At 44.9% G+C, this 25,625-nt stretch overlaps 1 protein-coding gene across 3 annotated transcripts in view; it reads left to right on the forward strand.

Moving 5' to 3' along the window:
- The window catches only part of LOC138294190 (putative ferric-chelate reductase 1), a 173,259-nt gene that overhangs the window by 92,664 nt on the left and 54,970 nt on the right, over positions 1-25,625 (forward strand). For all 3 annotated transcript variants that reach the window (XM_069233352.1, XM_069233353.1, XM_069233354.1), the window contains exon 4: positions 11,088-11,182. In XM_069233352.1, the coding sequence (XP_069089453.1) occupies positions 11,088-11,182 (95 nt within the window). The remainder of the gene's footprint in view (positions 1-11,087; positions 11,183-25,625) is intronic.

Here is a 25,625-nt window from a genome sequence, read left to right on the forward strand (position 1 = left end):
TTAGAATGGGGAGGGGTCAATGGCCTGAAGCAGGTGGTGGTCTCCTCAAATATCCCAGTGGACTGTCTGCTTGGAAATGACCTGGAGTCCTCAGCATGGGCTGAGGTAGAGCTAAAAACCCATGCAGCAATGCTGGGTATCCCTGAACTGGTGTGTGTGAAAACAAGAGCACAATGCAAGGCACAGGGTGAAAAAGTAGAGCTGGAGTCTGGAAAAATGGCCCAGCCTACCAAGAGAACAGGAAAGTCAGTTGGGAAACCAACTGCAACACAGCAAAAGAAAGGGAACCTCTCTTCTCAGGAAGAAGTTCTGCCCTCTGAGGGAACTGAGCCTTTGGAGCTTGAACCTTATCAGGTTGAGCTCTTAGGCCCAGGGGGACCCTCAAGGGAGGAGCTGTGTAAGGGACAAGAAACCTGTCCCTCTCTTGAAGGCCTTAGGCAGCAAGCTGCTGAAGAGTCCAAAGGCAAGAAAAATGGAACACATAGGGTCTATTGGGAAGATGGGCTCCTGTACACTGAGGCCAGAGACCCCAAACCTGGTGCCACTAGGAGAGTGGTAGTGCCTCAGCTGTTCAGAGAGTTCATCCTAACATTGGCCCATGACATTCCCCTTGCTGGACATTTGGGACAAACCAAGACGTGGGAGAGGTTAGTCAACCACTTCTACTGGCCCAATATGTCCAACATGGTTAAGGAGTTTTGCCTCTCCTGCCCCACCTGTCAAGCCAGTGGTAAGACAGGTGGGCATCCAAAGGCCCCCCTCATTCCACTTCCTGTGGTGGGGGTGCCCTTTGAACGAGTGGGTGTGGACATAGTTGGTCCACTGGAACCTCCCACAGCCTCAGGAAATATGTATATCCTGGTAGTAGTGGATCATGCTACCAGGTATCCTGAAGCTATTCCCCTTAGGTCGACTACTGCCCCTGCAGTAGCCAAGGCCCTCATTGGTATCTTTACCAGAGTGGGTTTCCCTAAGGAGGTGGTGTCTGACAGAGGTACCAACTTCATGTCAGCATACCTAAAGCACATGTGGAATGAGTGTGGAGTGACTTATAAATTCACTACACCTTACCATCCACAAACTAATGGCTTAGTTGAGAGATTCAACAAGACATTAAAGGGCATGATCATGGGGCTCCCAGAAAAACTCAAAAGGAGATGGGATGTCCTCCTGCCATGTCTGCTTTTCGCTTACAGGGAGGTACCACAGAAGGGAGTAGGGTTCTCACCCTTTGAACTTCTGTTTGGTCATCCTGTAAGGGGACCACTTGCCCTTGTTAAAGAAGGCTGGGAGAGACCTCTCCATGAGCCTAAACAGGACATAGTGGACTATGTACTTGGCCTTCGCTCTAGAATGGCAGAGTACATGGAAAAGGCAACCAAAAACCTTGAGGCCAGCCAACAACTCCAGAAGTTTTGGTATGACCAAAAGGCTGCACTGGTTGAGTTCCAACCAGGGCAGAAAGTCTGGGTTCTGGAGCCTGTGGCTCCCAGGGCACTCCAGGACAAATGGAGTGGCCCTTACCCAGTGCTAGAGAGGAAGAGTCAGGTCACCTACCTGGTGGACCTGGGCACAAGCAGGAGCCCCAAGAGGGTGATCCATGTGAACCGCCTTAAGCTCTTCCATGACAGGGCTGATGTGAATCTGTTAATGGTAACAGATGAGGATCAGGAGGCAGAGAGTGAACCTCTCCCTGATCTTCTGTCATCAGACCCAAAAGATGGCACAGTAGATGGAGTGATCTACTCAGACACCCTCTCTGGCCAACAGCAGGCTGATTGTAGGAGAGTCCTACAACAGTTTCCTGAGCTTTTCTCCCTAACCCCTGGTCAGACACACCTGTGTACCCATGATGTGGACACAGGAGACAGCATGCCTGTCAAGAACAAAATCTTCAGACAGTCTGACCATGTTAAGGAAAGCATCAAGATGGAAGTCCACAAGATGCTAGAATTGGGAGTGATTGAGCGCTCTGACAGCCCCTGGGCTAGCCCAGTGGTCTTAGTCCCCAAACCTCACACCAAAGATGGAAAGAAAGAGATGAGGTTTTGTGTGGACTACAGAGGGCTCAACTCTGTCACCAAGACAGATGCCCATCCAATTCCAAGAGCTGATGAGCTCATTGATAAGTTAGGTGCTGCCAAATTTCTAAGTACCTTTGACTTGACAGCAGGGTACTGGCAAATAAAAATGGCGCCTGGAGCAAAAGAAAAGACAGCATTCTCCACACCTGATGGGCATTATCAGTTTACTGTTATGCCCTTTGGTTTAAAGAATGCCCCTGCCACCTTCCAAAGGTTGGTGAATCAAGTCCTTGCTGGCTTGGAGTCCTTTAGCACAGCTTATCTTGATGATATTGCTGTCTTTAGCTCCACCTGGCAGGATCACCTGGTCCACCTGAAGAAGGTTTTGAAGGCTCTGCAATCTGCAGGCCTCTCTATCAAGGCATCCAAATGCCAGATAGGGCAGGGAACTGTGGTTTACTTGGGCCACCTTGTAGGTGGAGGCCAAGTTCAGCCACTCCAACCCAAGATCCAGACCATTCTGGACTGGGTAGCTCCAAAAACCCAGACTCAAGTCAGGGCATTCCTTGGCTTGACTGGGTACTACAGGAGGTTTGTGAAGGGATATGGATCCATTGTGACAGCCCTCACTGAGCTCACCTCCAAGAAAATGCCCAAGAAAGTGAACTGGACTGTGGACTGCCAACAGGCCTTTGACACCCTGAAACAGGCAATGTGCTCAGCACCGGTTCTCAAAGCTCCAGATTATTCTAAGCAGTTCATTGTGCAGACTGATGCCTCTGAACATGGGATAGGGGCAGTTTTGTCCCAAACAAATGATGATGGCCTTGACCAGCCTGTTGCTTTCATTAGCAGGAGGTTACTCCCCAGGGAGCAGCGTTGGAGTGCCATTGAGAGGGAGGCCTTTGCTGTGGTTTGGTCCCTGAAGAAGCTGAGACCATACCTCTTTGGGACTCACTTCCTAGTTCAAACTGACCACAGACCTCTCAAATGGCTGATGCAAATGAAAGGTGAAAATCCTAAACTGTTGAGGTGGTCCATCTCCCTACAGGGAATGGACTTTATAGTGGAACACAGACCTGGGACTGCCCATGCCAATGCAGATGGCCTTTCCAGGTTCTTCCACTTAGAAAATGAAGACTCTCTTGGGAAAGGTTAGTCTCATCCTCTTTCGTTTGGGGGGGGGTTGTGTAAGGAAATGCCTCCTTGGCATGGTTGCCCCCTGACTTTTTGCCTTTGCTGATGCTATGTTTACAATTGAAAGTGTGCTGAGGCCTGCTAACCAGGCCCCAGCACCAGTGTTCTTTCCCTAACCTGTACTTTTGTATCCACAATTGGCAGACCCTGGCATCCAGATAAGTCCCTTGTAACTGGTACTTCTAGTACCAAGGGCCCTGATGCCAAGGAAGGTCTCTAAGGGATGCAGCATGTCTTATGCCACCCTGGAGACCTCTCACTCAGCACAGACACACTGCTTGCCAGCTTGTGTGTGCTAGTGAGGACAAAACGAGTAAGTCGACATGGCACTCCCCTCAGGGTGCCATGCCAGCCTCTCACTGCCTATGCAGTATAGGTAAGACACCCCTCTAGCAGGCCTTACAGCCCTAAGGCAGGGTGCACTATACCATAGGTGAGGGTACCAGTGCATGAGCATGGTACCCCTACAGTGTCTAAACAAAACCTTAGACATTGTAAGTGCAGGGTAGCCATAAGAGTATATGGTCTGGGAGTCTGTCCAACACGAACTCCACAGCACCATAATGGCTACACTGAAAACTGGGAAGTTTGGTATCAAACTTCTCAGAACAATAAATGCACACTGATGCCAGTGTACATTTTATTGTAAAATACACCACAGAGGGCACCTTAGAGGTGCCCCCTGAAACTTAACCGACTGTCTGTGTAGGCTGACTAGTTCCAGCAGCCTGCCACACCAGAGACATGTTGCTGGCCCCATGGGGAGAGTGCCTTTGTCACTCTGAGGCCAGTAACAAAGCCTGCACTGGGTGGAGATGCTAACACCTCCCCCAGGCAGGAGCTGTGACACCTGGCGGTGAGCCTCAAAGGCTCACCCCTTTGTCACAGCCCAGCAGGGCACTCCAGCTTAGTGGAGTTGCCCGCCCCCTCCGGCCACGGCCCCCACTTTTGGCGGCAAGGCTGGAGGGAACAAAGAAAGCAACAAGGAGGAGTCACTGGCCAGTCAGGACAGCCCCTAAGGTGTCCTGAGCTGAGGTGACTCTGACTTTTAGAAATCCTCCATCTTGCAGATGGAGGATTCCCCCAATAGGGTTAGGATTGTGACCCCCTCCCCTTGGGAGGAGGCACAAAGAGGGTGTACCCACCCTCAGGGCTAGTAGCCATTGGCTACTAACCCCCCAGACCTAAACACGCCCTTAAATTTAGTATTTAAGGGCTACCCTGAACCCTAGAAAATTAGATTCCTGCAACTACAAGAAGAAGGACTGCCTAGCTGAAAAACCCCTGCAGAGGAAGACCAGAAGACGACAACTGCCTTGGCTCCAGAAACTCACCGGCCTGTCTCCTGCCTTCCAAAGATCCTGCTCCAGCGACGCCTTCCAAAGGGACCAGCGACCTCGACATCCTCTGAGGACTGCCCCTGCTTCGAAAAGACAAGAAACTCCCGAGGACAGCGGACCTGCTCCAAGAAAGGCTGCAACTTTGTTTCCAGCAGCTTTAAAGAACCCTGCAAGCTCCCCGCAAAAGGCGTGAGACTTGCAACACTGCACCCGGCGACCCCGACTCGGCTGGTGGCGATCCAACACCTCAGGAGGGACCCCAGGACTACTCTAAGACTGTGAGTACAAAAACCTGTCCCCCCTGAGCCCCCACAGCGCCGCCTGCAGAGGGAATCCCGAGGCTTCCCCTGACCGCGACTCTTTGAATCCTAAGTCCCGACACCTGGGAGAGACCCTGCACCCGCAGCCCCCAGGACCGGAAGGACCGGACTTTCACTGGAGGAGTGACCCCCAGGAGTCCCTCTCCCTTGCCCAAGTGGAGGTTTCCCCGAGGAACCCCCCCCTTGCCTGCCTGCAGCGCTGAAGAGATCCCTAGATCTCCCATTGACTTCCATTACAAACCCGACGCTTGTTTCTACACTGCACCCGGCCGCCCCCGCGCTGCTGAGGGTGAAATTTCTGTGTGGACTTGTGTCCCCCCCGGTGCCCTACAAAACCCCCCTGGTCTGCCCTCCGAAGACGCGGGTACTTACCTGCAAGCAGACCGGAACCGGGGCACCCCCCTTCTCTCCATTCTAGCCTATGTGTTTTGGGCACCACTTTGAACTCTGCACCTGACCGGCCCTGAGCTGCTGGTGTGGTGACTTTGGGGTTGCTCTGAACCCCCAACGGTGGGCTACCTTGGACCAAGAACTGAACCCTGTAAGTGTCTTACTTACCTGGTAAACCTAACAAATACTTACCTCCCCTAGGAACTGTGAAAATTGCACTAAGTGTCCACTTTTAAAACAGCTATTTGTCAATAACTTGAAAAGTATACATGCAATTTTGATGATTTGAAGTTCCTAAAGTACTTACCTGCAATACCTTTCGAATGAGATATTACATGTAGAATTTGAACCTGTGGTTCTTAAAATAAACTAAGAAAAGATATTTTTCTATATAAAAACCTATTGGCTGGATTTGTCTCTGAGTGTGTGTACCTCATTTATTGTCTATGTGTATGTACAACAAATGCTTAACACTACTCCTTGGATAAGCCTACTGCTCGACCACACTACCACAAAATAGAGCATTAGTATTATCTATTTTTACCACTATTTTACCTCTAAGGGGAACCCTTGGACTCTGTGCATGCTATTCCTTACTTTGAAATAGCACATACAGAGCCAACTTCCTACAGAACTGATACCACGTTTCCGGTTTCCGATCTCTTTAGAATCAGATAGGGGCAGACACTTCGACAATGAGGTGATTAAGCTCCTGTGTGCTGCATTGAACATTGAACAAAAGCTGCATTGTAGCTATCGCCCTGAAGCACCAGGACTAGTGGAGCAGATGAATGGTACCTTGAAGTCGAGGATGGCACAAATGTGCGCAGCTACCAATTTGAAGTGGCCAGATGCATTGCCCTTAGTGCTGATGTCAATGAGAAACCTGACAAGAAAACAGGACTATCTCCTCATGAAATTCTTATGGGTCGAGCTATGAGATTGCCCGCAGTGCCTGCAAATGCTCTTGTGAATATCACGGGTAATATGGTGTTGGACTACTGCAAGGGTCTAGCTGATGTGGTCCGCTCTTTTTCTCACCAGGTGGAGGCCACCACATTGCCACGATAAGTGATCCAGCTCACACTCTGAAAGCCGGTGACTGGGTTGTTGTCAAGAAACATGTGAGGAAGTCGTGTTTGGAGCAACGTTGGAAGGGGCCATATCAAGTAATACTGATGACTACTACTGCTGTGAAGTGTGCAGGTCTTCCAAATTGGATACATGCCAATCACACAAAGAAGGTGACATGCCCAACTGATGAGGAACTTGAATTGTCCAAAACAACAGCTGCAGAGAAGGAAGTCTCAGGGCTGGAGAGAAATCAAAGGGGAACTGAGACTGAAGGAGAGCCTGCTGAGGACGGCTTAGTCACTCAAACAGTAAACGAGTTCGAGAGGGGTGACAGTGAGCCTATCTCAGCCGAGGCAAGAGGGGAACTGACACCAAGAGAGGTTCTCCCAGAAGCAGACAGATACGGGTTTGAAGTTGAGCCCATAACTGAACCTGAAGGCAAAGGAAGTGAGGCAGAAGGAAGTTAAGGTGTTCTGACTCCTTCTGAGCCGCTTGCAGGTCCATCAAGAGAAAACACCATAGCACAAGAGGAGGGAGCTGTTCAACGTCCTGAAAGGCCAAGCAGAAAGAAAACACTTAAAGGGGGTAACTGGCCGGAGCCACAAGCTGCAGGGGAGAAAGTGATCCCTAATGACACAATAGAGGAGGAAGTCAACACAACCAGGAAAGAAGATCTCAGTGAAGGAGAGTTACAGGGTGATCGCAAATTGAAAAGAAAGAGAGTTGCAAACAGAAGATACGCAGGTCCTGAATGGGCATATGCAACATCAGCTGAATGACAACAAGAATTCTTGGCGTTCTGTTTTGATTGAGAAATTCCAGGTCAATACTACAGCATCTGAATTGAACTCTAGAAAGAGACTGTGTTGAAAATCAAAATTGAAATTGAAAGCTGAAAAGCTGAGAAAAGAGACTGATAAATTACCGGATGTGACACTGTTAACCTGAATTGACTCTGAAAAAACGATTATGACAAGCTGCTAACCTGATTTGACAAAAAGGGTCGTGGAGCGAGTGAAACGCTGTCAATACTTGCTAAGAAAGAGAGAGACTTTTGCACAAGAAAAAAAAAAAAAGTTTTATATTGTCCTCAAGTAGATTGTTTGCTTTGTATTCTTCCGCTCTCTGATTTTTTATAGATCATGAGTTACACTAGGGATAATAGTAGTAAGGGCAGGACTCGTGCATGTTTGGCTGTTGGTGTGGGAATTATGTGTGCAGTAATAATTATAAGTCTGATTGTGGGAATGCCGTTGGTGGATAAGAAAGTGACTAACAATGCTTCAACTCCTGAGACTGCTACACTAACACCATGGAAGAAGTTTGAGCAGGATACTAAATACTTGCATGAGGGAACTAATTCGAAAAAAAAACTATCTACTAATGTCTTCTATCACTTGCTGAATGAGTATGTTGACACAATGGATGCGAGAAATTGCCATGTGTGCACCAAGTTTCCTTCGTCAGTACAAGAAGGGGTTACTTACCATAGTCTGCCACTCACTTACGGAATTAGCTGTAGTTTGCTATTAACTAGATTCTATAATCAGGAACATGTGCAATACTTCTACTCTAATCTAGACGTAGTGTTTTGTTTTGTGCCTGTGATTGAGTTTCTAAATAAATTAGCTAAGGATAATAACATAAAAATAGTTAGGGGTTTCTTTGAGCCGACACTGACATTTGGAACAGTTTATGCGCACCGCAATAATCTAACTTGCTTACTAATGCCTGTAGAGAAAAGCTTCTTAGAACACACTGATGATAGACGAAAAGCACTAAGAGAAAGGCTAGAACAGGGCTTAGAAAAACGCATGTTTGCAAATGATTATGCTTACACCGCAATAAAGACACAGGGTAAATTAGCAATAGATGCACTGCATGTAGGAAAGCTTTGTATATGTAGGCCAAAATCTGAGCATGACACTTTATTTGTGGGAACGAGTGAATGTAGGCATGTGTTTTTGTTTCAGAGTAAATGGACATTCATGTTAAATGGACAGGATCCAGCGATCCCTGGGATCTATTAAATATGTGGACTTAATGCTTATTACCGTCTTCCAAAGGGATGGTATGGGACATGTTATTTGGGAATAGTTTTCCCAAAGATCTACCAGATTGATGACTTAAAGCAACTACCTAAAATGTCTGAATTACATCATGCAAGACAAAAGAGAGAGACAGTGGCTGCTGTCGTAGGTGACATATTTGGAGCCATAATTCCTTCAGAAGGGGTTATCTTAAACTTCATAAAGATTCGAAAGTTGTCTACTATTGTGGATAACATGCTGACAAACTTCACAGGGGCTATACTCCTGATGGATACTGAATTAGCTGCAGAAAGAGCTATGACTCTTCAAAACCTGCTTGCTTTAGACATTCTTTTAGCAAAGAGTGGCGGAGTCTGTAAGATGCTTAATGAGCGCCATTGTTGCCCATTCATTCCTGATAATAGTAAAAAGATTAGAGGTATGCTTACTAACCTAACAAGAGATCGTGCAGATTTAAAGGAGCTGAAAGAACCTGAAGTTTGGGAAAAGGTTGGGAAAGGAATTACCAAAGTAGGAAACTGGTTTAGTAATATTTGGAATGGGGTACTTGCAAAAATAGTAGGGGGTATATTAATTGATCTAACTTGTCTATTAGGACTGTGGTTATCTTGCAAAATTAGTAAAAGGATTAAGAGAACTTTGGCAAAACGCAATAAAAGAAAAGAAGAAAAGGAAAAGGAGAAAATGTTCAAAGAAATTTGGGAAAAGTCACATAGGGAGGAAGATATTGAAATGCGAACCCTGAAGAAAATGAAAGGTTGTGAAGGGAAAGGTTTTGTGTGATGACAAGTGTCATCAGAGGAGGGACTGAGAGAGCGTAGCTTATATAATCAATATTGACATGAATGGTTTATGAACTAATGCATAATAATGCTGCATAGAAAATGTATTAATGTATTTTGCTAAATGCGTGCTTGAAATGTGCCCACGGGGAATGGCCGTCAATGTATACGGGGACTAATGAAACTGACTAATAATGATGAAATGTCATAATAAAATATGGTTTTACACTAATAATAAAAGGGTTATATGCCAAAGTTCTGCTAATAAATCGTTAAGGCCTTAGTTAGCATGAGTAGAGGCCTAGCTGCCTGGTTTTCATATTAATTGTGTTTTTCTAACGTGCAGAGTGCTGACTTGCTGAAGGACATGAACTCTTGTTTTTCTAAAGCTAGAAGATGAATGTAACTGTAGTAGATCCGTTCTCATGAAATTCGACTTGCTTAAAGAAACATTTTAGCTGAATGCAACAGTGTAGAGTACTCGCAGGTACAAGGTCGCCTGAACCGGTACAGACAATGGAGCCACTGACTGAAGATGTGCAAAGGACCACGAGAGTATGAAATCATACCGGACATTCTACCGGCTGAAGACATCAATCTTAAGGACCAATAAACTACGTGAGAACTGTTATGGGGTGACAAATTTGATGAGCTAATTGGAAACCTATTGGATGGAGATAGTGGGGTGGAACCCCTCATCCAATGGGAAATTTGGGGACTGTGCAACAGAAAAGGGACAAAAACCTAAGACACGAGGAGCCACTCAGATTAGTTAGGGAAATGCTATTGCTATGATCCAGACACTTTGTCACTCTATTTAGTGACTTGCTAATTTGGTTCTTAAAACCATCCTTGCCTTATATTGCCTGTTTATACTTTACCTCCTTATGAGGGAAGTACCTCTTACCTTGCCTTACCGAGCTCTTGCTGAATTCCTGACTGATGGCGAATCAACTGATGTCCTGAGGACGAAGACTGAATCTGAATGCTGACCCAATACGGAGGGTAACTATATGACAATGAAATTGTGATTGTCTGTTTGCTTTTCCTAGTTGAGGGGTTCACCAAACGGATGCAAATAGACAAATGACTGAATCTATGCTTTGTTGAAGAAGTGTGCTAATGATACTCTGCTAAGGATAACCTATGTTGGCGTCGTGTTATGTTCTAATAATTGTGATTCTTGCTTTGATGAAGTCTTATTTGAGTTGCAAAATTATGACAATGTTGATGAGCTTTTTGCTATTGAAATTAATAAACTTGCTATTAGAATTGTATTCAATAGGGAATAAATATCACAAAATCTTACTAAACTGCTGTGGTTATTTATTTACTGAAAGGTCATGGTGGTTTCTGAGTTTTATTAATGTCTTTGACTAATGTGAATTGCTTTATTATGATAAATGGTAAATATGGTAAATATTGATGGCGTTATTGACATATTGATTGACATGTTGATTAGCTATTTCGTCCTAAGGTGTCTTCAATCAGGGTCAAAAGATTCATCGGCCTAAAACGAGTCCCAGAGTGTATAAATTTGTCATAAAGGGACGCGTTATAACTTTTTTTTAACATTGACCTCTTCATTTCATTTAAGTACCACTGCATAATAAGTGTCTTTATTCGCTTGGTGTTCTGCAAAATGCCCCTACCGTCTCCTCTTAACTGCTTGTCGTGGAAGATGTAGGAATGAAGTACTGTAGCATTTTTTTTCTCATCTCACAACATCAAAGTGACTTACTTAGCACACTGCCTTTCCTGCCCTAGTACAAATGCCCACCTTATGTTATTAATTCTTGTAACTGTACATGGCTTTTGGCAGAGTGGCTTTTGACAAGCTCGAATCCCTAAATAAGTGAATGTGAATTGTTTGTGTAAAGTTCTCATTGCAGCCATGTTTCTTTCACAGAATTCTGCCGTCAGTCACACATCCGATGCTGAGAAACCAGTAGTTGAAGTGATTTGGAATGCCCCAAGCAAAAGTGCTGGTGATATAAAAATGAGGTAATTTAGTCTTCCATCGTGGATATGTAAAATCTGTCAGCTTGTTTACTAATCCTCTCACTAACCTCTTCTTTTTCATTGGTTTCATTGGCATAAGTAGTGGAAAGTCTTATTTTTTCTGTCTACAGATAGGGGCTATGAGTCCCAATCATGGTGGGTAAGGTTGTTTGCAACTGGTGTCCTGGGAACTGTTCTATGGCTCTGAAACTTGGGTCAAGGACAACTATTTCCACACTTGACTGTGAGGGTAATGAGAGTGAGCATTCACTACCTTCTCTAGCAGGTAGAGTGGAGCTCACAAGCTCAGAAGTCAACAATCAACCAGAAGACACAATAACTTAATTGACCAGTCCAGTGGTTGCCTTTTGCGAAAGGAAAGTACGCTTAATCACACAGAAAATACTACACAGTCCAACTTAGGATACAAGCCAGTGATCCTGGTTGAGATTATCCTGTGTAGTGATACCCCCACTTTGTGCACTTATACTAGTCCTACCCCAGGTGATCCCTGGATGGCTGGTTACCTCCAGCCCCAGTAGTTAGGGCAGTAGTATAAATCAGGCTCAGTACAGTCCCAAATGTCCCGATAAGACAAATGTGCACTCAGTTCACGTTTTGTAAAGTGTCTTTTCACTGGTGGTATGATGGGTAATGCAATGGCCCTTTACTCACTATTCAGAGTGGATGTGTAAGTCTCTTAGGGTCACGGTGAGCAAAGACAATGTCAGAGGCTGTCGAGTAGGCCATGCATGGCCATATGCACATCTCCTTATACATAGATGTCTGCCTTAACTATGTGGAACAGGTACCATGACGCCAGAGCTCAGGACAGTCTGTTGCAGCTCCGGATAAGGTCAGCCTTGACTGTGAGTTCCAAATGATGCAGGGCCATACTTTCTCTGGGGCCTACTAGTCAATTCAGCAGGTGCCACCTCGGTTTGGTTGGCACAGGTAATTGGAGCCCTGATTGTGCCAATATCATAAAGATGACAGGTGCAGCAGCCCTGACCGGGATGTACAAACAGTTGCAGTCCCTCTCAGGCCAATGTCATCCACACTACAGATGCAGCCCAATTGAGCTAGTACAAGCAGTCGCAGCCCTGATTGGGCCAATGTCACCCACACTGCAGGCTGATATAGGTGCAATGTGTAAAGGCATTCCCACACAAAACCAGTCTTAAGAGACTAGGGGAACCTTAGCAGCCCGGGTCATGGCTAGCTTGCTTTCAGGTAGTCAGCTTCCTCTAGCTGTTCTTCAGTCCTTGGGACTCGCTGGGCTTCTACTCCCGGACAGGCTCTTATCCTGCGAGGCCAGACAGCAGGCAGAAGGCAGGCAGGCTACCAGGCTTCTAAGCAGACCCTTATCCCCTGCAGCAGAATCTTCAAATTTCATGAGAAGTTCCCTCAAATCTGGGAGACTTACTGTCAGGCATACATCAGACCCTGGTCACAAAGCAATCCTTTCAGTTTTCTTCAGAACACTCCCTGGTATTGAAGGACTTGGAACTGGAACAAAGTGTGGTGCTTTAGGTTACACTTTCTCACACACTTTCTAGACAGGGGATGTGGATCCACTGTGTTAAAGCTCAGAACCAGTTTTGGGGGGGCTCTGTTTTCAAGTGGCCTTGTCAGGCTACTCTTCAGACACAGTCATTGTTTAGAGTGATGCTGCTCATAGCACGTAACACAGGTGATGCGCCAAGCTCGAAGAATGACAAAACACAGGCATAATGAAGTATGGGGTTTCTGTTTCTTCACCTGCCTGATGTCAGCCTCTGTGAAGCAGTAATTGGGAATAGTCGAAAAGAAGCGTCGCACCTAAAAACACCCTCATCATGAACAAAAAAAACTGCAGTCCCACCACTCTCCCCTACCTTCAACCAGATGGTTATGCTCAGAAAGACTGAATAGCAATCCCTCACAAACAAAGACTCCTTGGAATTGCTAAATGTGCCTTTGCCTTCATTCTCCTCACTTCAGAGTCTTGATCTACAACTTCCAACGTTAGGAATGCTGTAAATACCCTTCCATTGTCTGGAAAGCTGTCCTTATCCTCTATCCTGTGCCATGCCATGCCAAGCCAAGAGTATCCTTAATGGATCCTATTTTCTTCCATACTCAAGGTCACTCACACACAGAATCATACTACTGAATATGTGTTGCACACAGACACCACATACCTAACAGAGGACCTTTACAGAAGTGAACTTGTAGGCCACACTATTCACTAACACAGACAAAAAGGTCTGCTCACACAATCGAACTCCAAAAACATGGTAAGCTGCCACAACCACTTATGGTATGCCCAAGACAGGAACAGTGGTCTTCTGTCCACTATGAAAGCACCCTTGGGGCACCATTCCAGGTCACACAGCACAGCCATGATTTCACACAGTCAGGGACAGACCTAGGCCAAAAAAGTCAAAATATTGGGATGCTTAGTCCAGCGTTGGAAAAATCTGTTCATCAGATCAGCAAAACCAGTCGGAAAGTCCATCTGCATTCCCATGAGTCATTCCACATTCGAGCTCTACTGTGAAATCTAGGCCTTCTAATGAGATAGACCAAGTAATTTGAGATTTTTTTCTCTTCATTGCCATCAACTGCTCAAATGGGTTCTGATCAGTCAGGATCACCTCCTTAAAGCCCACACTGTGGTAAACAATGGCAAACTATTCTTTCTCCATGACCCAAATCTGTTATATGGGAAGCAGACTGTACAAAGAAAGGCTGCCTATAGTTGAGAGCCTTCTCTACAATCACATTGTGCAGGGCTCTTTTCAGGTTCTTAAAGGCTTTTAGGTATTCTGCAGACCAAACCCACCTTTTTTCTTGGTTGTTAGGATTCCAAAAATCACATCTATAGCCCATAGCTGGCCATAAAGTACCTGTAGGAACAAGTGTGTCAGAAAAAAGCACTCATTTGTGTCCGGGTGGTGGGTATCTCCCAGGACAACAAAGACTGGATCTTGACAGGTGGATCTTTCTATTGCTCACCTGCGGCCCCACCACAAAATATTTTAATATTTGGTATTCCTTCTAGAGTCAAACGGACCTCCATTAAACAGAAGAGTGATGACAGAATTTGTAACCTATCTGGGATTTTTGCACCAAAAAATAGAACCCCTGGGGCCCCAGGTAAATTACATTGTAGAGAGATTTATGGCTACACTTAAGAAGGTGCTGCACATGGCAAGAGCCATCAATTCATCAACATAAAATCTGTTCTGTCCGACCTTTAGAGATCTCAGGGACATCCCTCACAGCACCTCTGGTGTGTTGCCTGCAGTGATGGTTTTTGGGATGCAGCTAAGGTTCATAATCCTGCAACATCGTACATCTTCAATGGAATTCTTTGTATCAATGTGTAAGATCTCTTCTCCCTCTCCAATCTTGGAACTGGTGCAATAGCTCTCTTCATCTGCAACTTTAGTTTTGCAGCCTTCATTGATTCCTTGGTGGCAAGATTCTGAAGGCAAGGCATATGAATGGTTTAATATCCTGGTAGTAGCGATGTTAATTCTGCCTGATAGCCCTTCCTTATGACATTCAACACCGATAAGTCAAAAGGAGAATCTTTCCATGGCTTCATGAAGTGGGAAATCCAGCTTCATACTGGGCATTAGCAGCCATCTTCAGCATTGTCAGGATACTGATTCCTTATCGGTGAAGGAGCTTTATTATTCTGGTATGGCTGAGACTTAAACCTTTTCTCTCTTTGTCCTTTTGAGAAGTTGTACTGTGATTGATTTGACATTCTTCTTAATGGCTGCCAAAACTAAAACTTTTATGATGGAGAAAAGTAGTTAGAGATAATAGAAGATTGACGAAAGGCTGTAGAATGTATCTTTTTTTTAAGAGACATTGGAGTTTTCCCTCTAACTTAGTCCCAAACAGCTTTATACCATCAAAGGGTATACACAGAGCTGCAGACCTCTGGGCAAGATCCATATGCCACTCTCTCAGATATAGGTTCCTTCTTTTCTATATAGTGGCTGCTTCTGATAGGACTGCTGCCCGGACAACGTCAAAAGAGATGTGAGAGATTAATGATATCTGTTTTGAAGCAGCTGCACCTAGTGCCAAGCATTCAGCTCTCACCTGAATTGCCTTAAAGAGAGATATGATATCTAAAATTAGAGATTGAATAATATAGACTCCGTAGTTGCCTGCTCACTTTGCCAAAAGTGCCTCTGCATAAGACTGATTAGGTGAAGAATCAATCTTATCTGTTTGGTCTTTTAAAATGCTTTCCTTGGCCACTAGAGTTCTTCCAAACAAACTTGCTACAAATGAATCAATTGGAACGTAGTTAGAAATGCTTTATCCACTCCTTCAATTGTATATAATTTTGACATGAATCAAGGGACATTTATTTTATGCAGGTCTTTCCATTCCCTTAAGACTTCGGCGAGATGCAAATTAATATAGATAACTATAGGTGGAGCATGTTCGAACTACCGTAAAACAGGATCAGTGGAAGTTGTGGCGATTCTTCAAATGGAAATCCCAGTTTGGTTTTGATTATAGCCAGAATCTTTATCTATGCATTTACCCCTCTGATCACTGAGTTAAGTCTCTATATGTTCTTCTTCTAAATCCGATCCTAAAGAAGATGACTAAGGTGGCGGAGGAATGGAATGATTAAAATACATTTTTTTACAGCGCTATAGTCTCTAGTACAATTGTCCTGATTTTTCCTCCAGATTATCTCTCGAGCTATCCCCATTTAGTTCCACTTGCGTCTTTTTAGGAGGAGAGAGTGAAGAAGTTGAAGAGGACTCTCCGAGATAATGCCTCGTCCCACTGTGTTTGCCCTAATGTTGGTCTGACCAATCACAACCCAAAAAGCACCATAGAAACGCAACAAATGCTTACTTCTGCGTTCAAATACCAAATAAAAGCTTCTGCATGCGTATTACATTGACAATTATCACTGTGCATGCACAACAATAGAGACACTATTAACTAATATGCTGAACCACCAGAGATACTACCCGTGCTACAATGAGTGATATTGTTCGCCCTGCGACGAATCTCAAAGGGAACTGGAGAATATACCTAGCTGCTTCTCGATGGACAGCATACTCCCCTGAATGCTTGTACCACCAGGGAAAACATCCTCCTCATGTGGTAAGTTTGTAGCGCATTGTGCAATGCCCAGGATCCATCTGTGCCAGATGCACTAGGTCTGTGCTCAACAGGGAACTGGCTACCTGTTCCTATCCTAAGCCATTGTTTGCAAGTGGTTGCACTTATGATGCCCTGAGGGTGGGAGGAGCCATGACATTCTTCAGTTTCTTTCACCTGCAAGAGATGTATACATCTCTTATGTAATGGCTGGGACAAGGACCAGGGACAAAGAGATAATGTACAACTATTTGACACATGAATGAAATAAGTAGACACTCAAGGCCTTCTTATGACATCGACGGATGGAAAAGCCCGTCCACTGAAGATCCGATGTGTAGGTTGTTGCCAGTGTGGCAGCCTCCCCGCTGGGCCTATTACAAGTTTCCCACTGGGTCAGCGGGCGGAACCCCAGCGGTAATCGGCTTACAGCATTGTCCCTGGCTCGTAATAGAGCCAGCGGCAATGCTGTAGTGCACAGCGTGCACCAGCAGCCGTCACAATGTTTACTGTCTGCAAAGTAGACAGTGAAAATTGCAACAGTGCTGGCCAGGGGGCCCCTTCACTGCCCATGCCAAGGGCGGTGTTACCAGCAGAGAAGGGGGTTGTAATCCCCAGGGCAGCGCTGCTTGCAATGCTGCCCTGGTGGATTAGGACCGCTTACACCACCAGGCCATCGTACAGTCATAATCTGGCGGTCCAACCGCACCGCTACCGCCACGTTATAATGTGACAATCGGACCGCCCCATTGGCAACGGTCAGACCATCACAGCGAATCTGGCGGTCAGTAAACCGCCAGACTCGTAATGACCCCCACAGTACTCATCTGTGTTATAAGTGGCAAGAAAAGAGGCTGTCAGCTGTGGGGCTTCCTAAGCTATACTTAATTTAGTTTTAAATTGATTTGTAGCATTGAGCGCCTGAGGGAAATATGGTGTATTTTGTTTGGGCTGCTCTTAGCAAGATAAGACGCTTTATAGAAGCCTCCTGTCTTGTCAAAATATTAATGCAACTAGTGCATGTTTTTGCAGTGGGTTGGAATTAATTTCCTCAGCACACACATTTCACTCCTCCCTTACCAATTGTTATTTTCATTGTTCGCTTCACTATTATAATAGTATTACATTTCCGTTGTCTTGTATGGAAACGAAAGGTTTTGTTTTTTACTTCAAGAGTTCTCGAGGAAGTGTTTATTTGGTCAATTTGGTATTTCATTTTAAAGTTATTTATTTACTTGATGCATTTTGTGACTCATTTAATTTTAGGAAGGTTTATCTTTCCAGAAACACGACCATGAGTGAGAGATTTTTAGTAAGAGAGCTAGACATTTGCAGATCTGAAGTATTCAGTTCGATGAATGAAACGAGGAAAAATAATATTTTATATATTTTTATTTGGGGTGAAAAAAGTAAGGCTTCTAAAAACTTGCAGAACATGAAGTGCATTGGAATGTTTGACACCTGTGAGAGAAGGTTTCAGAATGTAAATGCAAGAATGGCAATATTTGGTCAACAGGGGGATAAAGGCTTGTAGGGTTTTCAAAGCAGGTGTATTTGAAAATATATATTTTTTCATACTTATATCATTCTGTTTCCTCATAGTAGACATTTTTTCAAATTTCTGCTATTTTTACATTCATACTCTTTGTTGGGTGATTGGGCAGGAAAGTATTAGTTGACTTAGAAAAGTGCACAGTTATAAGGGTAAGCCAAAATTATGACTTCAAGAAGGTGTTAAGTAGGTAAATCAGAACACCAATTATATGTTTCTCTGCTCCTAAAAGATAACATTATCGGAATGCAAATTAAAAATAATGTGTCCAGCGTTTGTTTCCTCAATCTCGCATTACAAGGAACATTTTACATCTATAGAAGCTAGAAGTCTACCACAAGAAATAAGCCCAGAAACTCCTCAAAGTGAAACACAGCTTCAATATTTTAGACCTGGGCTCACCTGCCTACCCACCCCAACGCCCCTGAAGCTGTACCACAGACCAGATATGCTTAGTTTAGGGAAATGTGTAGAATATTTAGGACTAACTAAGCAATTAAACAGTCAAAACCCAACACAATAAAACTCCCACAGTCAATTTATAAAATAAAGAAAAATGTAATGAGCAAACTGAAAGCAAACAACAATAAGCCAATAATGAGAACTGGAGAAATACATTTTCAAAAAACATTTAAGGCACAAAGCACCTAGATATTAGAGCAGCAATCAGTAGGCTAAAAGAGTGGGAAAGCAAGGTGTATTATTCCAATTCAACGCATAAACATGGAGTAGGAGCTGTCAATTACTCCACATAGATGATGTAGATAATGTAGGAATTCAGTCTTTGCATGGACTTTTCAAATTTCTTTATTATCAAAGATTCTCCAAAAGAACAAAGGCCCAGCCAATGTGTTTCATCCTGAATGCAGGGACTTCACCAGGACCTAAAGAAATTCTACATATATAAACACGGAATCAAGACTTTTACTGAAAATTGCACGTTTGTACATTTGTATTGTCCTAGCCTGTATTTAATTATGCCAAAATATATATTTTTTAAATTCTACATTTTTCATATTTTTGTATTTGTTTTCTATTTTAGTAAAACAACGCCCAACACAATAAGAAAATTCATTGTTGTCATAGTAGTGCCATTAATTCTGTCCCCTAGACCATCATCCTATGCTTCTGTGATATTCAATAAAAAAAACATCTTCAGAAGATTCTTTCCATTACGTATCCCTCATTCCCTCCATTGAATTTTAATTAATGCAATCTGTATTGAGTAAATGATTAATGTACTTACAAAACGTGATGATCATAGAAAAAATAAATCGTAGCCGCGGTTCTTCTGATGTATCAATTTCAACGTCACTGTTGGAAAACAGAAACAATTGCCTTATTTATATACATATCATGGTGCAGGTAGTGCATCTTACATCACATTCATGTCGTGACTCTCATCATTTTCACAAGGAAATATAAATTCACACCAAAAACTTAGTGCCATTATAACTTCACAGAAATGAAGCCATTAAAACCACCCCTTATTCACACACTCATAGATAATCAATATGATGCAAGAAACCGCCTGACGTAAACCCCAATCACAACAGAGAGCATTATCCTCCTCACATTTTGATTTACTTTCTTTACTTCATAACCTGCCTGTTGAAAATATTAATTACATGCCATCCTCCCTATCATATACATCTACAAGCACTTTCTACTTTTTAATAAAAACAATTGCAAGTTAGGCAAAATGACGGCAGCATCCACAACTAACATGATGTAGGTAGCGCATCCTATATCACATTTAATATCATGGGTCTCATCATTGTTGCACATAAACATCCATTCCCACCAACAACCTATTGCCATTTTAATGTTCTAAAAAGTTCATTCATTAACACCACCCTTTATTCACACACTAGTCGATAGTCAGTGAACGACCCAATGCAGAAAACCACCTACCGTAATCTTTTTAGGCCCTGATTAATTCCCCACATTCGGGATGAAACGGGTTGGTTGCATTTTAGCTGTATTGGAGAATCTTTGATAATAAAGAAATGTGAAAAAGTCCATATGTGTGAAGAATGATTCCTGCATTATTTAATACTGTTTTTTGACTATCTATGTGGATTAATTGACAGTTCCTATTCTCTGGATATGCGCTGGAACGGAATTATACACTTTGACCTCCCACTTTGTTAGCATACATTGAGTACATTTTAGTTGGTTTGGCAGTCAGACCCTTGGGAGTGGGAACAAGGATCAACAAAATCTGTGTTATTGACCGGAGCGGTGCTCAAGTACCATTACTGCCATTGGATTGTGCAGCAATCAGTAGGCACTGTTTGTGGGGCATGGGACATAGGCGGGATTTAAGGCTGACTGGATGAAACATGTTTCAGATACACCAATTGGGCTGTCCGGGTCAAAGATTTTATCTTCTGACTTAAAGCCCAATTTATATGTTTGCAGAGAGGGAACTCTGTAGCAATGGAGTTCTATCCCCTCCAATATAGTGGTCTGCTGCCTGATTTAGAAGTTGGTGGACCTTAAATTTGGCTATGGCAGTGACTACTCCTTCACCACTGTAGCCAAACTTCTCTTCAAATAGGATGGGCAAACATATAGCAGTATTTTTACTTTCTGTCACTGCCAGCCAAACCCTGACGGTGAGTACTAGTCAAAAATAAGTAATGCCTGCCCTTGTAATCGGAGGTGATTTCAATGGTGGGGGGAGGGAGGTTGCGGGATTTTCCTTTCCAAAATAACAGAAGAAAACTGTTTGGTGCAAGGCTCTGTGATGTTAAGGCGTGGTTGCAGTTTGTATCCGACAAAGTCCTCTCTGAGTCCGATAACCATTGTACAATGTCCAGTTGAAACTGTTGTTGAGAAAAGTTGTGAATGGGAGAAGTTTAGGTTTTGCCCCAGCCGAAGTCCTTGCGTCAGGCACATACCTTTCACACCTTTCTCCGGTCAGGATTTCTACCTTCAGAAATACAGCCTGATTTAGGTTTCGTCGGACGAGTTACTCCATCACAAATGTGACGAATATTCCCTCCACCCTATTATAAGTGCATTATATCCAATGGCCTTTGTAATGTGGCAGATGGGAGTAAACCATCCACCAAACTCTAAATTAGGCCATTAACAATGGGGCAAGCCTGAAGCTGTATCTGACGTAGTTCTTGCAAAATTGGACACCTTGTTGTGTTCAGCCCAGGGTCCTCGGCCCAAGCCGTGACAGGCGAGTAGGGCGCACTCCTGCAGGGGCAAAACTGACAGAGGGAACACCGGCTGGCTGCCACAGTTCCCCAGCACACTTACTTTAAAGCAGCCAGCCCACCAGCATGTTCTGGGGTGCCAGTGTTCCTTCTAGGGGCAAGTTAGGATGCAGCTTTGGTATCTCCTTATAGCACCCCCTGTCCAGGCAGACCCCCACACTGTACAGGGAACAGCACCCCCTGTCCAGGCAGACCCCCACACTGTACAGTGAACACCACCCCCTTTCCAGGCAGATCCCTACACTGTACAGGGAATACCAACCCCTGGCCAGGCAGAGCCCCACACTGTACAGGGAACACCACCCCTTGTCAAGGCAGACCCCCACAATGTACATGGAACACCACCCCTTGTCAAGGCAGACCCCCACACTGTACATGGAACACAACCCAATGTCCAGATAGACCTGCACTCTGTACAGGGAACACCACCCCCGTTCAAGCAGACCCCCACATTGTACAGGGAACACCACCCCTGTCTAGGCAGACCCCCACCCTGTACAGGAACCACACCCACCTGCAACTAAGAATCCCCAGAAACAAGACACATCGCAATGATACTCACTTCCAAAACTGAGGAAATGCAAGCGAGGTCCCCCATGAGCACTGTAACATATGTTTGCACAGCATTATGTAAATAAAATACATATTCCATATTTTAACTAAGCTGAGCATTAGTTGATGATGGCCAAATGCTTAATGAGGCTGTAGGCCAAACATGTGTCAACAACATGGGTAAGACATGTTCATCACTAGAACTATCAGTGTACTGTTGTGGCATGTGGAAGCCATAATTACCAACTCCAGATGTGTACTTCCATACTTTGGTTCCCAGCACATACAATGTACTACACAACATATTTTTTGTTTTCTTTTTTTTAACATAATTACAATGGAAACTTAAACAAAAAACGTCCATTGGGAAGGGAGGCACAAAATAAAATAATGCTCTTCACAGAGTATGGGCAGGGGACTTGGAGCGGGTTGAACAAAAAAAAACAGCTAAGGGAACATCAGGGAAATCAGTCTATGTACAGAGGCAAAAACAAATATCCAATCAAACAGTAGTGTCCGGTCAAATGTCATCCCGGTCAACCTCCTTCTGCAGCTGTGGCCGCTTCCTGGCTGGCCAGTGGAGGACCTGACACCCCATGGGACTGGGACACACTGGGGGCATGAGGGGTGTGGGGGTAAACAGAGTGGGAGGACGTACAGGGAGACACATGGAGGGTGGTATGGAAGGGATGCTGGGACAGGTCAATGCGGCACCCGAGGAAGTGATGGGGCATTGATAGCATCCAAGGAACGGGTCATCTCCTCTCGGGTCCTAGTCTGTTCCTCAATCAACTGCTGTAGGAGCTGGGAGAGGATGCCCTTGTCCCCTCAGATGCCACCATCCCTTCCTGGGATGCAGCCACAGGGGTCACAACACATGGAGGAGTTTGGGCGGAACACAAGGGATGTGGGGTGTTGGGACATGGAGGCTCAGTGGACTGAGTCACGAACTTGGAGTGGAACTGGTGGAGGGGTGGCAGCTGGGTGCTCCGATGGACTTGTGGCTCCATGTGGTAGCTAGGGGTCAGAGATGGGCCTGGGTGTTGTTTGCCACTCTGGAGACACCTCAAGCAGCTCATGTTCTTCATTGTCCGGGGTAAGAAGAAATCCTTCCTCCCTGACCAGAGGTGTCCAGTTCAAGGCCCCACTACAGTTTTCACAACCTCCACCTGGTCATTGTCTGCTGTTGTGTCCGTCTTGGTAGGCGCACTCCCCCTGACTGCAGATGGTCCTTGTCCATCCTCCTCCTTCTCTTCCGTGGATGAAAAAGGCCGTGCCTGTCGACGTCCCTCAGGAAGCACTCTGTGGTCCCTGGTCTTCTCCCTGGCCTTCTGAGCCAGCCGGGACCCCTGAAATAGAAGTGAGAACATTATGTAGTCGTCCAATTCAGGGCAAGGTACATGAGTACAAGAAGCAGGTGCTGACTGTGTTCTCCTTTGATCTCACTAACCAGTTTCAGGTGACGTAGATCCCAAGTGTATGGATACTATCACTGTGATGTCCAGATGTGATTCACACATTGACATCTGTCACAATTGTGGGGAGTATGCACTTCTGTAATGACAAAGCCTAACCCTAAGAAATATTGGAATATCTAGGCCAGATTCACAAAGGCCATAAAAACTATGTGTGAAGGTTTGGACAAAAGTCTCAGTTTGCCTTAGTAAATTGTGCCAAGGGTTTCCTGTCGTCCTTGCTACCTAGTCATCTTCCCAAGTCAGTTTGCAAGTGGAGCTGGGACACAGTCTGGATGGAGCTGTCTGCCCGACAGCATGTGCCAATGCTCACCATGTCAAGTGCAGACTTTATCTTTGCAAAATATCGCATGTCATCTGATGTGTAGCATGGTGTGATTCCACATAAATGCTTGAATGGGTGTACATGTGTTAGACTTGGCATCCTCGGCGTGGTCTCCCCTAACTTTATGCCTCTGTTTCCCAGGTTGTTGATGTGTGCTGGACTCTGTTTTTGCTGTTTTTGTTACTCTGGACACTTTACCACTGCAATCTAGCGCTAAAGTACAAGTGCCCCTATACAAAATGTGTATGAAATTGGTTTATCCATGATTGGCATATTTGATTTACTGGTAAGTCCCTAGTACAGTGCACTAGAGGTGCACGGGGCCTGCAAATCTAATGCTACTAGTGGGCCTGCAGCACTGGTTGTGCCACCCACATTAGTAGCCCTGTAATCATGTTTCAGACCTGCCACTGCAGTATGTAACCTGACTGCCAACCAAATACTCCATTTCTAACAACATGTAGGCCTTGGTTTTGCTAAGCTGTCAGTCTATGTATTTGAGGATCCCTGTAAATATCAGCCAATCTACATGGCATGTCAAGACAGCCTGTTGGTGCTGTACACCAGTTGGCGTGTGTGCAAAGTTGGCTCAGCTAGCTACATGTTAAATAGGACATGCGAGCCACTGTTGTGAAGACATGTTCATTTGTTTTCCTTTGGAAATGATGTGTGAGAGTTGTATTCTAAAGTCAGCCGTTAGTCCAAGATACATGAAATGATACTTTTCACTGATGAAACACACACAAAAAGCAGGCATGATACAGCATCCGACACCAAAAATACACGTATTGACCCTACAATGGACAGTGTCTGGACCATCCATTTTCCATTGCATCCAGCAGTGATAAGGCCCTTGGTTCACCTGTCATGGTGTTGGCATTGCATTTTTCCATATAATTGCAAGAGTGATGGCTATTTGCCCTATAGTGGTCGGTATACTACAAGTCCCAGGATGCACTCTGATTAGTGCTTCCAATGTGCTCCAATGGGGCATCGGCCTAATGACTGCTGCAGCAAGTACTCAGAATGTGTACATGGTGACATGGGATATATGTTGGTACAGCTCAGTCACCACTCACATCATACTACCAGGCACAGTATGTAGCCAATGCACTTACCAAGTCTCTGCTGCTCCAACTCCTCCAGCTGGGCATGGAATGTCAGCCATGCTGTCCTTAGGAACTTCCTGCGCATAGGGCTGGGAGGTTCTCAGTCAGGCCCAACATTTCAGGTCCTCCCAGCGCTTGCGGCATGTCCTGGCCTGCCGGTGGTAGACACCCACTGCACTGCAGCACTGTGCAATTCCCTCCCAGAGTAGGGCACGCTGCATTGCAGGCATGTGCAGTTGGTGATTGGACCCACCTGCAAATGTATGTTTGTGGGGTCTGTAGGATCACCTGTCTCTTCTACAGGGGGCTCCCATCAGGGTATGCACTACAAATGTGCCTTGGGGTGCACAGAGTGTGTGCACATTCACAATGCATACCTGGGGCACCTTGTAGGAGACAGCCAATGAAGCTTAATCACTGCATGCTGCAAAGTGGTGTGTCTTGTTATCTGCAATAGTCCAAGATGTACATTTGGAGCAGGGTATGTGTTAGACTAACATTACCTGCACAGATAGTGGCAGCAACTCCATTTCATGTGTCTTGCAAGGTGCCAGTTGGGTTGACAGGAGACAGTGACATGCCATCATTGGGTAACATGAGACCTGCATGCGTGATGGCCTCTCCATTACAAAAAATATAAAATGGTCACACATTTAGAACATCACCAGTAGGTGTTAGTCTGATTCATGAGGAAGACTGTGACCATGGAGCCCCGCACATTTACCTGGTCCACTCATGATGTGCTGATCTGGGCCAGATTATCATAATGCATTCAGGGTCTTGTAGTCTCAGTCATTCCATGGAGAAACAGAGAAAAAATGCCCGATCTCCACTATAAATCACCACAGGCCTGGAGTGAGACATCCCATTTGCAGCTGCCAAATTTGTCAGGTATGAGCATGGACTATCCATAAGTCAACAATAGTCCATTGGTTCCATGGTGTACCTATGTCAGACATCTGGCCACACCGCCATATAATTTGCCACACACACACACATACAAGGGGCCATGGACACAAGGGGTCTTTGCCCCTGAGGCAGAGGCCACACAGTTGTAGGTGATTCAC

Source organism: Pleurodeles waltl, chromosome 4_2 (assembly GCF_031143425.1).
Source record: "Pleurodeles waltl isolate 20211129_DDA chromosome 4_2, aPleWal1.hap1.20221129, whole genome shotgun sequence".
Classification (NCBI taxonomy): Eukaryota; Metazoa; Chordata; class Amphibia; order Caudata; family Salamandridae; genus Pleurodeles; species Pleurodeles waltl.